General features: G+C 42.2%; 1 protein-coding gene across 1 annotated transcript; it reads left to right on the top strand.

Annotated features, from left to right (window-relative positions):
* Window positions 1–1661: 1661 nt before the first annotated feature.
* Window positions 1662–9718, top strand: LOC137547781 (permeability factor 2-like). Its single transcript, XM_068271118.1, has 4 exons — window positions 1662–1753; window positions 1869–1992; window positions 6685–6777; window positions 7418–9718. Exons 1-4 carry the CDS (start codon window positions 1696–1698, stop codon window positions 7464–7466), a joined length of 324 nt encoding a protein of 107 aa, XP_068127219.1. The 5' UTR covers window positions 1662–1695; the 3' UTR covers window positions 7467–9718.
* Window positions 9719–15907: the final 6189 nt, after the last annotated feature.

The raw sequence follows: 15907 nt of genomic DNA, 5'->3' as shown, positions 1-15907 counted from the left end.
CAGCTCCTAACCTCTGCCACGTTATATGGTATTGTCCATGGTAGCTGGCTTCTGATAAAAGATAATCACATTTCTGCATGACAAAATGGGATACCTAGTAACCCTTCTCTGTGCTTGTTGGGTAAAATAAGTAATGATGATTTCAGTGCTCCCCTTAAAACATGTGTGTCTGGATTGCTGATTGCAGCAAGACAGGAGGTGGTGTGCAGATGGCATGCACCCACGCTGCCATCGATGGATCAATGGATTAACGTTCCATTCCAACAATTAATTTATATGCAGAGGGGCTACCAGGAAATTTCACTTAACCTGGGACAAGTGGAGAAACAGATGACTCCCAAATGTGTCTATTAGCTTCTTTTACGTTGATGCAATGCCTTGGTAGTATACGCTGTGTACTTTTTTTCAGGTCTCTCTGAGGTCTATCATTCTTTTCTATTCAGCAGAAAGGATGGTGTAGCTGTAAAGTGGAGTTTCTCACACCACACATTTTTCAGACCTACAGTGCATGCAATTACAATGTTGTACACAGAGCCAGGACAAGGTCCTCCAGCACCCCAGGCTGAGACACCAAAGTGCGCCCCTCCATCCCAGCCATCACACACTGATTGTTATTAGACTAAGAGGTGCCCCAGGGCCCCCAACCCCTCTTCCGCCAACACCTTAATCTCTAGTTATCTGGCTTTCAGTCAGTGCCATGTATCTCCTTTTCTTATTTCTCTCTGCTTTAAAAACAACAGGGGAATGATAGCTGAATGAGTTGTATGCCCCCCTCCTACACTGCGCCCTGAGGCTGGAGCCTCTCTTGCCTCTGCCTTGGCCTGGCCCTGGTTGTACATCAGTTGACATTACATATTTAAAATAAAACATTTTGAAGATGACATCATTTTAAAAAATGTAACACATAAATTTGTAAAACCACATATTTCAGGCCTCTTTGTTTTTTTGTCAGGCAGGAAGGATGTTGTGACTGTAGAGTGAAGTCGTTGGCAACGTGGCACGTTCACTTGAAATATTTGAGAATGTTAGGTCACACAAGGTTTCAAAATGTAATAGATACATTTGTAATGACAGGCATTTCTGATCTCTGCGGAAGTAGCTGCAAATAACAATTTTTAGGCAGGTAACAGCATCATTCATACTAAAGACCTTTATTTGGATCATCTAGAAACAATGTGATTTTTGGCATTTGCGCATGAAAAAAGCCTCTACAGAATCTTTGCTAACAAGAAGGGGTTGATTAAATATACATATAAATTAGAATACAAGTACATCAGAAAGTAACTTGGAACACAGATGTGTTTAATTAGCATTTTATTAAATTAACTTGTATTTCATAAACAATTTTCAGATTGTGTATCGGTTACTTGGATTCCTCCACGTCTGCATTTTACGTGTGTATTAGCAGGTGTTATACAGCGAATAGTAGTAACATGTTTTAATTAAGAAGATATAGTTACTGGATTATATTTTATTGCATTTGCTGATCTTACACTTTCACTTTCACAGGAATTCCCTCTCAAACCATATTTGGCCTTAAAGAGAATTTCTGGGAGCCTGGACTTCCCCAGATCCACCTCTAGGCAGTATGCAGTTCAGCTTACTAGTAGTATAAATACAGAGAAGCACAGTGACTTCTCCAAACAGCTGTTCTAGCCACTAGCAAGGAAGAACATTACTTCCAGTAACATCATCATGAACTGCTGTGGTATTGCCATCCTCTGCATTGTGCTCTCTGCTGCTCTCATAGAAGGTACAGTCACATACATTACATGTTTTAAGTATACACAGTCCTTTAATAATACCCACATGCTACATTTATACCTACTTTAATGTGATTGCATGCACTTGTTTATTTTTTCTCCTAGGCTTTGCAGCTCCAAAAGGAGAGCGATGCTCATGTAGAGTCATTTCCAACAAGCTGAACTTAAAGAAAACATTGCAGCTAGATATCTACTCACCAGGACCCAACTGTCCAAGAGAGGAATATCTGTAAGTATACTGCAATATACTTCACATAATATATGTACATTATATGACTGTTTACTGTGGACAAAGATACCATCCCCATGATACATCTCCCTGCAGCAGAATGCCAAAGTGAGATTGCATATAGAAATTATTCTCAAGTTTCGGCTAGGTTCACAATGGGTCACTGTGGTATGGCGTAATGACTGTATTGTAACGTGGCTTTCCATACTGCAGTGAAAAACCAGTGCGACGTGCAACATTCCTACACACTGCATACAGTGCGTTACAAGTGACTGCCCGCGTTAACAGTGACAGTAAAGTATACTCTTCATTGACTGTATGCTTCACCGCATGCTACACAGTGGCATCATTTTCCATTCTAATGTGTTCCTGCTTTTACATGGAACACGACACCCACTGTAAACCTAGCCTTACTGCTGGAAAAGCCAAAGGTCCTCTGTAATACATGCAAACTCCAACACTGCATGTTTGCATTTATACACATACACACACATAGACATAATATTTAAAGGACAACCGAGGTGACATATGACATGATGAGATAGATGTGTGTATGTACAGTGCTAAGCACACAAATAACTAGGCTGTGTTCCTTTTTTTCTTTCTGAAAGAGTTGAACATCAGGTATGCAAGAGACATTTTCTATCCGGGTCAGGACCGGGATGCACTGGGTCAGACCATAGTATAACCCTTGCTGATAAGTAATTACAGCCATAAAACACTTTCCTGTCAGTAAATTGCTTCTGAAAAGAGGTAAAAAGGGTCAATAATTAATAGATTTGAGCTCTGGCATACTTCAATGAAGGTGTCATTGAGCAGAGACAATAAAATAAAAAGTAAAAAATAGATTTAAATAGGAAATACAACTGTGGGATAGCTAAAAAAGTAATTTGTAGGAGAAGGAGGATAGATACAATAGTTTTTCTCATCAGTTTATTTTCACTTCCGATGTCCTTTAAATATATATATATATATATATATATATATTTGTGTTAGATGACGATGTGTGTAAAGTAGGAATATTTGAATAGAAATATTTTTTTAAAAAGTGCAAGTTTTAAGGTTATTATTAATTTCCTTTACTAGTTAGTGAGTCACGGGACTAGAACAAGTATATAGGTGATACCTCAAGGTTTTGTTGCTGGTCAGTATCTCACTAAATAGTGCAGTAAGTTTAACAATGATATGCCTTAAAGGACAATTGAAACAAGAGGGACATGGAGGCTGCACTGTTTATTTCCTTTTAAGCAATACTAGTTGCCTGGCTGCCCTGCTGATCCTTTGCCTCTAATACTTTTAGCCATAGACCCTGAACAAGCATATGCAGTTTAGGTCTTTCTGACATTATTTTCAAATCTGACAAGATTAGCCACATGCTTTTTTTCTGGTTTTATTCAGACACCACTTGCAGCTAAATAGATCAGCAGGGCTGCCAGGCAACTGGTAGTGTTTAAAAGGAAATAAATATGACAGCCTCCATATTCTTCCCACTAAAGTTGCCCTTCAAGCTTGGTCACACTATGTGCATTGCAGGATGCCTACGCTACAATGCATACTTCATAGCAGGAATAACTGCAATGTAACATGGGTTATCGTACATTATCCAGAAACTTACATTGCATTTGGATAGCATGGTTTATTACAACCAAGGAATGTAAACAAGCCCCACATAAATCAAAATAAGATTTGGCCATATAACCAGGGGTCGAGTCCTGCGTGAACGCGGGGGAACGGCGTCCACTTACTTTTTTTGGACAGTGGACGCCGTCCCCCCTAGCACCCTGGAGGGGAGCAGCGCAGCAGAGAGGAGCATTGTGTGCAGCGTGGGGAAGGGCGGACGTTTCCCCCCCCCATCCCTCACCTTGGGGCTCCTCTACCTGGCTCTCTCCTCCATAAAGATGCGGCGGCGGTGGCGGTGACTGGCAGCGGCATCAGTGGGCGGGACTTACCTCCTCCAGTGTTCCGGGTGGACGCTGTGCGTGCAGCTACTCTGGTCTAGCGAAGACCAGAGCAGCGGCACGCACAGCGTCCACCCGGAACACTGGTGGAGGTAAGTCCCGCCCACTGATGCCGCTGCCAGTCACCGCCGCCAGCCACCGCCGCATCTTTATGGAGGGGAGAGCCAGGGAGAGGAGCCCCAAGGTGAGGGATGGGGGGGAAACGTCCGCCCTTCCCCACGCTGCACACAATGCTCCTCTCTGCTGCGCTGCTCCCCTCCCCGGGGGGGTTTGGACACTACTGGCTACATATACTTGGGGCCACTATACACCTGGCTACATATACTGGGGGCCACTAAACACCTGGCTACATATACTGGGGGCCACTAAACACCTGGCTACATATACTGGGGGCCACTATACACCTGGCTACATATACTGGGGGCCACTAAACACCTGGCTACATATACTTGGGGCCACTATACACCTGGCTACATATACTGGGGGCCACTAAACACCTGGCTACATATACTGGGGGCCACTAAACACCTGGCTACATATACTGGGGGCCACTAAACACCTGGCTACATATACTGGGGGCCACTAAACACCTGGCTACATATACTGGGGGCCACTAAACACCTGGCTACATATACTGGGGGCCACTATACACCTGGCTACATATACTGGGGGCCACTAAACACCTGGCTACATATACTGGGGGCCACTAAACACCTGGCTACATATACTGGGGGCCACTAAACACCTGGCTACATATACTGGGGGCCACTAAACACCTGGCTACATATACTGGGGGCCACTAAACACCTGGCTACATATACTGGGGGCCACTATACACCTGGCTACATATACTGGGGGCCACTAAACACCTGGCTACATATACTGGGGGCCACTAAACACCTGGCTACATATACTGGGGGCCACTAAACACCTGGCTACATATACTAGGGGCCACTAAACACCTGGCTACATATACTGGGGGCCACTAAACACCTGGCTACATATACTGGGGGCCACTAAACACCTGGCTACATATACTGGGGGCCACTATACACCTGGCTACATATACTGGGGGCCACTATACACCTGGCTACATATACTGGGGGCCACTATACACCTGGCTACATATACTGGGGGCCACTAAACACCTGGCTACATATACTGGGGGCCACTATACACCTGGCTACATATACTGGGGGCCACTATACACCTGGCTACATATAGTGGGCACATATACCCCTGGCTACATATACTGGGCACATATACACCTGGCTACATATATTGGGGCCACCTAAACACCTGGCTATACTTGGGGCACCTATACACCTGGCTACATATACTGGGGCCACCTATACACCTGGCTATACTCGGGACACCTATACACCTGGCTACATATACTGGGGACACCTATACACCTGGCTATACTGGGGACTCCTATACACCTGGCTATACTGGGGACACCTGAACACCTGGTTAGATATACTGGGGACACCTGGCTATACTGGGGACACCTATAGACCTGGCTACCTATTCTGGGGACATCTATACACTTGGCCACCTATTCTGGGAATATCTTTACACCTGACCACCTATTCTAAGGACAGCTATACACCTGGCTACCTATTCTGGTGACATCTCTACATATGATCTGGCCACCTATTCTGGGGACAACTATACACATGGATACTTATACTGGGGACACATATAGACCTGGCTAGCTATACTGGGGGTACCTATTTTGGGAGAACTGCTGTCAGATCTGTATTTTTGGGGAACGGCTGATGCCAGATTACGTGTATTTTGGGGAACCGCTGCCAGATTGTGTATGTTGGGGACCACTACTGCCAGATTACATGTATTTTGGGTGTTACGTGTATTCTGGGTGATCCACTACCAGGTTTCACGTATTTGGGGTAACTGCTTCCAGATTATGTGTATGTTGGGGGAACTGCTGCTGCCACATTATCTATTTTGGGGGAACCACTGCCATATTATCTGTATTTTGGAGGTACCTCTGTCAGATTATGTGTATTTTTGGTGAAATGCTGTCAGATTACATCTACTTTTTGGGGATACACTACGACAGAGCTCAAACTTCCCCTGGCAGACCTTTTATACCACTGCTAAGGCCATGTATATTTGGCCCCACCCATGACCACGCCCGCGCTATGCTTAACCACGCCCATTTTTGGGCGCGCCGCGCTACGCGCGGCGCAGAGGATTTTAGGGTGGGTCCACTCACTTCTTTTTACAGGACTAGACCCCTGCATATAACATATATTGCTACACAATAGTACACAAATGTTTTCAAGCTATTTGCTCTTCCTCAGGTGTACAAGCCCACTTAGTTGCATGGACAGTGCATTCCCATGCAGCAATGCAGCACAAAGCAATGCACATAGTGTGATACCCAAAAACAATTATTCTAAAATAAACTGCACACAGATAATTTTCAAAGCAAGTTTTGACAAATACATATAGAGAATATTTGTATTTGCTCAGTGTAAAATCATACTAACAGCTGAAGAGCTAACCGACAACTTCACAGTCAGATGAGAAGTGACAGGAAAGGCATGACTTTGATCTTTGCCATACAAGATTTTTTTTTTACAGATCCCTTTTTGGAATTGATTAGATCACATAGGAATATAATACTTTTGTAGTACTCTTGAAAATTAATTGTAGGTGTTAAAAATGTGCAGTATATATCAATGTTGGATCTGTGTCTTCACAGTGTGACTGTCCAAGAGAAAAAGGGTAAACAGAAGAGGAGATGTGTCAGTCCAGCCATCAAAGAAGTTAAAAGTATACTCAAAGGAAAGGCTACGTAAGTATGACTCATTTTTCAAAATCTAAAGTTCCCTTTACAATGGAGTTGAATTAACTTTGTTACGGATGATACAAATCCTGCAATAAATCTGCAGTGTGTCTACATACTGCTTTCATGGAAGCAGACATATTGTAAACATTCTGTGTGTACATATTAGCTGCTCTGCTGTGGCAGAGGAGATTGCTGAGCTGACAGCTGAGAAATCAAATTACGGTGGTGATTAGTCACAGATGAGGGGAAATTATACAGGCTAAACTCTCTAAATACACACAGGATGCATTTCTCTGTGTTTTTCTTCTGTCCTGTACAAGAGTTCAAGTCCACTTTAACAAAGATAAATGTTCGTTTCCAGCCTAAAGATAACATTAGGGTTTTATATACCGTATATATAATGCAAATATCCTGTTTGCTCAGTTATCTAGTGATGACACATTCAGATGAATGACTTGCCCAGCTGGCTAGGGAGAGTGTTAAATACTTCTACAGCTAATAATTTTGGAAAAACGTTTTTTAATAAGCTATAAATTGCAAATGTTATCTAGTGCTTCGTCCAATGACACTTTATGAGATTCTGCTTTAACTCATAGTGTACAGTTAATATTTACTGTATGTTAACATCTAGTATTATTTATCCTAGGAACAAGCAAGGAAAGAAAATACAAGTAATCAGGCATGGCTCAGCGTAAGGAGAATGAACAGAATGAGAAGCTTTTCTGGCAATGATCATGTTCTGACCCCTGTAGCATTAATAGGGGATCACTGAGCGACCGTCGTTGGATATGGACAGGGATTCATGGAAATCTATATGTTCCCATTTTTAACAAGCGGTTTCTATGTTTTCCTTTGAACTAACATATAGAATATGTCTGTATCGCTCAGTTCACATGATTTTAACTTTTCAACCTGCTTTGCTGGTTTATGACAATGAACTGATTGCTGCCTTGGAAAAAAAAGTCTGCAAATTATGTAGCAAATGGGCATTACAACAATGCTGGGAACAGGATAGGAATAGCTTAGATTTTATATGTGAAGTCACATGAACCTGTCACAGTAATTTCACTTATTGGTGACTAAATAGCTAGAGTGCTGTGCAATCTTGCAAATCCAGTAAGTTCTTTGCTGAGGAAGACATATTAAGTAAGGGCACACAGTTCATGTAACACCACTCTCGTAGGTAGCTGAGGCTGGAAGCCTTGACCTGATACCCAGGTGATCATAAACACATGCTATTCCCACTACAGTTTTTTATGTAACACACCTTCAAATATGCATGCATTTTCTAAGGCTGGCCATAGAGATGAGATATGGATCCCATGATTTGGCTGCTTGAAGTTCATTTCTGCAGTCATTCCATGCCCACAGATGATTCCACTGGAGGGGATACAAGTTATTTAATAAGTTTGACCCACAGACAAGCCAATGGGCAGCTGTCTGCAAGGGCATCCATATACTAATTTCTCCTTACATGTAAGGACCCATTTGGCTTAGGTCAATTGTAGTAAAGTTCATGTAGGATCTCTCTCTTATGTTCATGGGCTCCTGCATCCTGTTCCTGAAAAAGATGGGCGCGCATAGTAACCATAATGTGCTAAATTGGACAAAGGGCTTCCCGGAGTCCGGACCGTAGCCAGAGTCACTGGAAAGTTAGTGAGTTAGTGATTGTATGAATGTGACCATGTGCATACACCGGCAGGTGGAACTTTTTCTAATACATAGTGGCCCTTATTCAACTCACATTTTCGCATTCGTTTTCAGCTGGGTGATATTTTGATGCCTTTTTAATAAAATACCTTTTAAGCCACCAGCAAACAAGAAAATATTCAGAATAATTTTAACAGTATTTTTTCGCCTCCTGTTTGGTACTTTTTCAAATCAAGAGTACTGAAAAGTTATTTTAAAACAGAAGATGAAAAATTATCTCCTAGGAGTAAACTTAGGAGAAAAAGGAATCGAATAAGGGGCTCTGGGCCATATGCATCTTTGGCTCATATGCAATTAACGTTTTCTCCTAGGATATAATTTTTCATCTTCTATTTAAATTAATTTTCCTGCACTTTGCAATTGAAAAAGTGCCAAAAAGTTGGTGAAAAAGTACCGTCTAAAGTATTTTGAGTATTTTCTTGCTTGCTGGTGGTTTAAAATGATTTTATTATCAAGTTGTGACATTTTCACCTAGGAGAAAACTCATTACAAAATGTGAATTGCATGTGGGCCTTTTTCTCCTGAGTTTTCTCCTAGGAGATATTTTCACAACTCTGATTTAGAAAAACTTCTCAGCACTTTGCAATGGAAAAATAATCAACAAGTAGGTGAAAAAGTTATATCAAAATCTTGCTTGCTGGTGGATTAGAAGGCATTTTATTGACAAGTTTGAAGATATCAACTATGAGAAAACTCAGGAGAAAAATGAATTGAATAAGGGCCCCTAACTCTTAAAGTGCCCATTAACGGTACCATTTTTTTTACCAAATGCAATCTTTTGATGCAATTTTTCCATTCTAAAATAATCTGAAGGTAATCATCGATTGTTCACATTTACTGAACGATTATATTTCAAATTCGATCATAAAATCCAACTTTCAGATCTATTTTATCCTATTTAGCAATTGACCAAAGAATCGTACCTTATAGATTGCGTTCATAAATGTGAATTTTCTATAAAATATAAAATTGCATCAAAAGATCGCATTTGGTGAAGAAATTGTACCACTAATGGGCACCTTTAGGATTACTTTTAGTAAATCTGATTTACGGTGTAGCTACTGCTTACAGTTGTAATGGCAACTGATAAATCCCATTGCATACCAATCTGCAATGTACAGTACATATCAGAGGCATGCATTTCCCACTAATACAGTGTCTCTGTGCCACTTATAATAATATGAAATGGAATGTATTTTGTAAATATGTACATATAAATATTGTGCAATTTTGTATATATGGCTTTGCTATGTCATTCATTGTAAATTATTTTTTTAATTTGTATAATTTTGGTATTATTATTTTTTTATTTAAATTAAACTGTTGAAATTCCTTCTTAGAACTGCTGTGAGAGAATCATTTAAAAATGTATTGAAGTTGTTCACATTACTAAATCTACACTTGCTCAGTTCAGCTAAGCAAGAAACGAATCACATGGTGCATTTAGCTGAAGAGTGCTTCAGGGCAGTAAAAGAGTAAATTATTTAAAGGACTTATCATAACAGCATTTCAATATAAAATCTATAGCATACTATGCGCTGCCTCACAGTCCACTAATGATACGGGAAAGTTCCAAGTTCCACAGTGCCCAGGTCCTCTTCAATCTCCACGTACTCATACAAGAAAGGAAACAGAAAAACAGAAGATCCTCATCGCATAGGCTGCCAAACAATCGATCAACCTCCACCGACTATGGCCCGTACATCATCCTAGCAGGTATCACCAGTCACTGTGCACACCACCACCAGGGGTAACCGCACTCACCCTGCAATGTGGCTGCCCAGACCCACAGACAGCTACTATCGCATATGACTCCACACACGATCATATCTTCCTATTCCAATCCGATTTACAGGTAAATCTCCCAAAAAAGAACAAATAGGCAAATCATTGTGCAGGCTGCAAAGCTGGTATATAATGGGAAGGCCCACTAGCCAGGAATTGTCACCGTGCTTGTTTAGGGGGCCACCAATAACAGACTGTGTACCCCCACCTCCTGGGATTTGTGCTCACCTGATTTCCAGGCTGCCCAAACAACAGACAGCTCAACAGCGTGTGTGCACAATCCTGTGACTCCCAGCAAACTTTATCAGCCTGTTGTTAGACCTCCTCAGCTCCCAGCCAAATAACACAGCCCACTGCAACTTAAAAGCTTCATATAGCATAAAACCTTTTACTTGAAATAGATAAAAAACAGTAGCGCTACTCACAAACATATGTAAAAATCAGCATGTATCATTCAAAAGTCCAGGACGTCTCCTTCATGCACTGCCACTTCCTGCCCGCTTAGCCATGCCCTACGCGTTTCGTCTTATGACTCATCAGGGGCTCTGGGTCAGGATTGGCTGGCAGTGTTTATATACCCACCCCTCATACATATGCAACATCCCTTATCATACCCACATTAGTAACCCCATAAACACCATAATAAAATCAATCATATAGTGCTCAACCCTGCACGCTTCCTGCGCACATCCACTGATGTATATATATATTTTTATATCTGCGTATTTAAATTGCGCGCACCCTCATAGCCTAAATCCCTCAGGTCCCGCGAGACTTTGATGCATCCGCATCATTTCCGCGTTCCACCGCGGACCGCACATAGCCATAGATCCCCGGCTCCTTCACATATCTCGCGCGAACGCTGGGAGGATACATTACCACTCCCCTCGTTCAAACACGGGAACATCATAGGGCGCCTGCGCTAGCTACTATGTTACCATGGTAACCCGCATCTACCTTTATACTCTTCCAGGATACATGCAGAGTTAACTCACCATTAACAACTGCAGTAACCCCTCACGAATATACACTTATCCCCAGACCCTCCCCCCCACTGTCAACCAAAATCTCTACCTCATACTAACTTATATACATATCGTACCCAAATTTAATCATTATAACACCATTAGTGCCCTATAATATGTCCTACAACACCAGTCCGTATCTCTAAACGGAATATCTCACTCCAATCTAAATCATTATATTAAATACCATATTTATCATTGTCATGTGCCATATATACCCCATTATATGTCCCTATGTGCAAAAACTTGATATGTGCCTCCAGCACTAATTCATTAATACCTCCTAACCCAACATCACACTGCACACTATTGATACTATAACATGCTAGTACCCATTGGTAACACCCCCCCCCCCCCACACACACCCACTTTCTTTAACAGTGATGTAACAGTAAGTGAACGAGGTTATGACAACCAATATAAACTTGTGTATGTAATAAATTAAATTTAAAGTGATAATGTGCATTGTGACCTACCTCCCTACCTCATTATTAATCATCAGATATAAAACAATTGATATCCACTTCTATATTTAAACCCATGGGGTGAAGTGTCTTCATTTTATAGATCCACTCTGTTTCCAGTTTCGACACCTCCCTAACCTTATGGCAACCTCGCCACTTGAGTGGCAATTTCTGTAGTGCCGTAAAACGTAACAAAGTGGGATCTCTATTATGCAACAAATTAAAATGTTTGGAGAGACTATGCCCCTCTACCCCTTTTTCAATATTTCTAATATGTTCTGACATTCTTTCTACTCAATTTTCTAGTAGTACGTCCAATATACTGAATCCCGCAAGGACACCAGGCCAGATAAACCACATGGGTGGAATTACAAGTAATACATTCACGAATCTTATGATTCCTTCCAGTTGTATGAGAGCTCACCATGTTTCTTCTTCCTGATCTAGTTTTACACCTGGCCCAGCAAATCCCTATTATTACTTTTAGGGCCATCAATAAAGGTGGGGACAATCAAACTTTGAAGATTCTGCGCTTTTTTATATATAAAATTGGGTCTAGGTGGCAGGTGGTTTGCTAAAATGTGATCCCTCAACAAGACATTCCAGTGTCGTTTTATAATTCTCTCCACTTGTTTATGCTGGGCATTATAGTCCAGCAACACTGCATAGCCATGTCGCTTTTCCACTCCCTCCCCCTTCCCCCTATCCCTCAACGTAAGGGACCGATCCATTTGCTGTACTTTTTGCAATTCTCCAAAGAGTTGTTCCCTCATGTAACCCTTCTCCTCAAATCTATTCACTAACACATTACTTTGTTCAAGAAAATCACTGTCCCTTGTACAATTTCTTTTCATACGCACAAATTGCCCCCTCGGTATGTTACGCAGCCACCTCTCATGGTGGCAACTATTAGCTGGTATGTAACCATTGCGGTCAGTTTTTTTTAAAAACGTTTTGGTACCTATCCCCATTCCATCTCTATACAATGTCAGGTCTAGGTAATCAATAGTATCCACATCCCACTTGGCATCCAACCGGATCCCCAATGTATTCTTGTTCAAATTATCCACATACTGTATCAGGTGATCCTCCTTCCCCTCCCACACCCACAGCAAATCATCAATGTAACGCCACCATTGTTTAATGGGCCCACTCTCCTCCAACTCCAGTACACCTTTCTCCCATTTCCCCATAAAGATATTTGCATAACTGGGGGCAAACTTTGCCCCCATAGCGCATCCCACCTTCTGTCTGAAATAATGGCCCCCATACCAGAAATAATTATGATCTAAACAGAATTCAAGTAATTCCAAAATGAACTCTATTTGCTGGGTGCCCAACTCATTTTGTTCCGCCAGAGCCTCCCTCATTGCTCCCATCCCCTCATTATGGGGGATGATAGTGTACAGGGAGGACACATCCGCCGTAACAAGCAGTTGCCCCCCCCCAAACACTACGGGGATAAGTGTATATTCGTGAGGGGTTACTGTAGTTGTTAATGGTGAGTTTACTCTGCACGTATCCTGGAAGAGTATAAAGGTAGATGCGGGTTACCATGGTAACATAGTAGCTAGCGCAGGCGCCCTATGATGTTCCCGTGTTTGAACGAGGGGAGTGGTAATGTATCCTCCCAGCGTTCGCGCGAGATATGTGAAGGAGCCGGGGATCTATGGCTATGTGCGGTCCGCGGTGGAACGTGGAAATGATGCGGATGCATCAAAGTCTCGCGGGACCTGAGGGATTTAGGCTATGAGGGTGCGCGCAATTTAAATACGCAGATATAAAAATATATATATACATCAGTGGATGTGCGCAGGAAGCGTGCAGGGTTGAGCACTATATGATTGATTTTATTATGGTGTTTATGGGGTTACTAATGTGGGTATGATAAGGGATGTTGCATATGTATGAGGGGTGGGTATATAAACACTGCCAGCCAATCCTGACCCAGAGCCCCTGATGAGTCATAAGACGAAACGCGTAGGGCATGGCTAAGCGGGCAGGAAGTGGCTGTGCATGAAGGAGACGTCCTGGACTTTTGAATGATACATGCTGATTTTTACATATGTTTGTGAGTAGCGCTACTGTTTTTTATCTATTTCAAGTAAAAGGTTTTATGCTATATGAAGCTTTTAAGTTGCAGTGGGCTGTGTTATTTGGCTGGGAGCTGAGGAGGTCTAACAACAGGCTGATAAAGTTTGCTGGGAGTCACAGGATTGTGCACACACGCTGTTGAGCTGTCTGTTGTTTGGGCAGCCTGGAAATCAGGTGAGCACAAATCCCAGGAGGTGGGGGTACACAGTCTGTTATTGGTGGCCCCCTAAACAAGCACGGTGACAATTCCTGGCTAGTGGGCCTTCCCATTATATACCAGCTTTGCAGCCTGCACAATGATTTGCCTATTTGTTCTTTTTTGGGAGATTTACCTGTAAATCGGATTGGAATAGGAAGATATGATCGTGTGTGGAGTCATATGCGATAGTAGCTGTCTGTGGGTCTGGGCAGCCACATTGCAGGGTGAGTGCGGTTACCCCTGGTGGTGGTGTGCACAGTGACTGGTGATACCTGCTAGGATGATGCACGGGCCATAGTCGGTGGAGGTTGATCGATTGTTTGGCAGCCTATGCGATGAGGATCTTCTGTTTTTCTGTTTCCTTTCTTGTATGAGTACGTGGAGATTGAAGAGGACCTGGGCACTGTGGAACTTGGAACTTTCCCGTATCATTAGTGGACTGTGAGGCAGCGCATAGTATGCTATAAATTTTGTTAATATATATGTTGGTGCAACATTTGGAACTATTGCAGCATACCCACAGTGGACATTAGGATATAGGTGTAGGAGGTGGAGCTCGCTAAGTGTTTCTGATATATATAGCATTTCAATATAGACAACATTATGTGCAAATTGTGGTTATTATGGGGTTCAAGTAATCAGATTTTACAGGTCTGTCACTTTAAAGTGTTACGCCTAGTACCCATGATGCAATTTTCCATCTGATTGACAGTGAAATCGATTATTTCCGACAGGTCCAATCAGAATTGTTATTGTTTTTCTGTTTGATTTTCCGATCACTTGTATACAAAATCAATCATAAAAAAAATCAGAAATCAGATCGGACCTGTCAGAAATAATTAGTCTGTCAATCTGATAGAAAGTTGCACGGTATGTACTAGGCATCATGTGTGGGGATAATTAAAGGGGAAACTGAAGTCCTTAAAGGGATTCCGAGGTGAGAGACATATGGAGGCTGACGTATTTATTTCATTTTAAAGAATGCACATTGCCTGGCTGTCCTGCAGATCCTCTGACTCCAATATGTTTAGCCAAAGACCCATAGAGCATGCAGAATTCTGAAAAGGAGTGTTATGGACTGATGAAGTCAAGTTTAACCTGTATCAGAGTGATAACAAGAGGAACAAATAGAGACAAAAAGGAATTGCTCAACATCCAAAGCATACCAGATCGTCTGTTACATATGGTGATGACTGTGCTATGGCTTTGGTATGTATGGCTGCTTGCTAACGTCTTGCAGGGCAGTTTGGCTGCTGAATTACACTGCAAGTTTGTGCATCACAGTGGCAGCCTTCCAATTCATGACATCACCACAGAGAGATCAGAGAGACCTGCCTATCCAGCTCTCTGCACTGGCGTGTCCAGGGCGGTGACATCACCGTGTATGGTGAGTGAGCAGGCAGGGGGAGGGGTAGAGGGGTGCTGGGGTGCTTGCAGGGCACGGTTTGGGGGGGAGGGAGATCAGCGTTTGGGGACATGTGAGTTTATGAACCCTCAAATCCAGACATTAACATGGATTGGTGAGTCCGTTTGCAGCAGCAAGGCACCATTTCAGATGGTTGCTATAGGTACTGCATACATATCGTTAATGATTATGGTACTGCTTATGGCAGTTACATAGTGAATTCTGAGGTGTATAGAATCATCTTATCTGCTCAAGTGGTACAGACTAACCAGCAAGGTCATGGTGAACCAGAACTCATTGGAGTGTGTGAGGGGCTACAATGGTCCTAAAAGCCCCCTTATTAAAATACTAAAGAAAACAAGAGTTTTCTTTCTTAAAACAGAAAAAAATTGCAATAATTCAGGTTGGAGTGAGCTTGAGATGTCTCCCAGTGCATCACTGCTGAATATATGCA

This window comes from Hyperolius riggenbachi, chromosome 1 (assembly GCF_040937935.1).
Source record: "Hyperolius riggenbachi isolate aHypRig1 chromosome 1, aHypRig1.pri, whole genome shotgun sequence".
Lineage (NCBI taxonomy): Eukaryota > Metazoa > Chordata > Amphibia > Anura > Hyperoliidae > Hyperolius > Hyperolius riggenbachi.
The sequence above is the reverse complement of the archived record's forward strand: the minus strand, read 5'-3'. Positions and strand labels throughout refer to the sequence as shown.

Coding starts and splice junctions, on each gene's coding strand:
- LOC137547781 (XM_068271118.1), top strand. CDS start 1,696: ATGAACTGCTGTGGTATTGCCATCCTCTGCATTGTGCTCTCTGCTGCT. Junction 1,754..1,868: donor CTCTGCTGCTCTCATAGAAG/GTACAGTCACAT, acceptor TTTTTCTCCTAG/GCTTTGCAGCTCCAAAAGGA. Junction 1,993..6,684: donor TGTCCAAGAGAGGAATATCT/GTAAGTATACTG, acceptor GTGTCTTCACAG/TGTGACTGTCCAAGAGAAAA.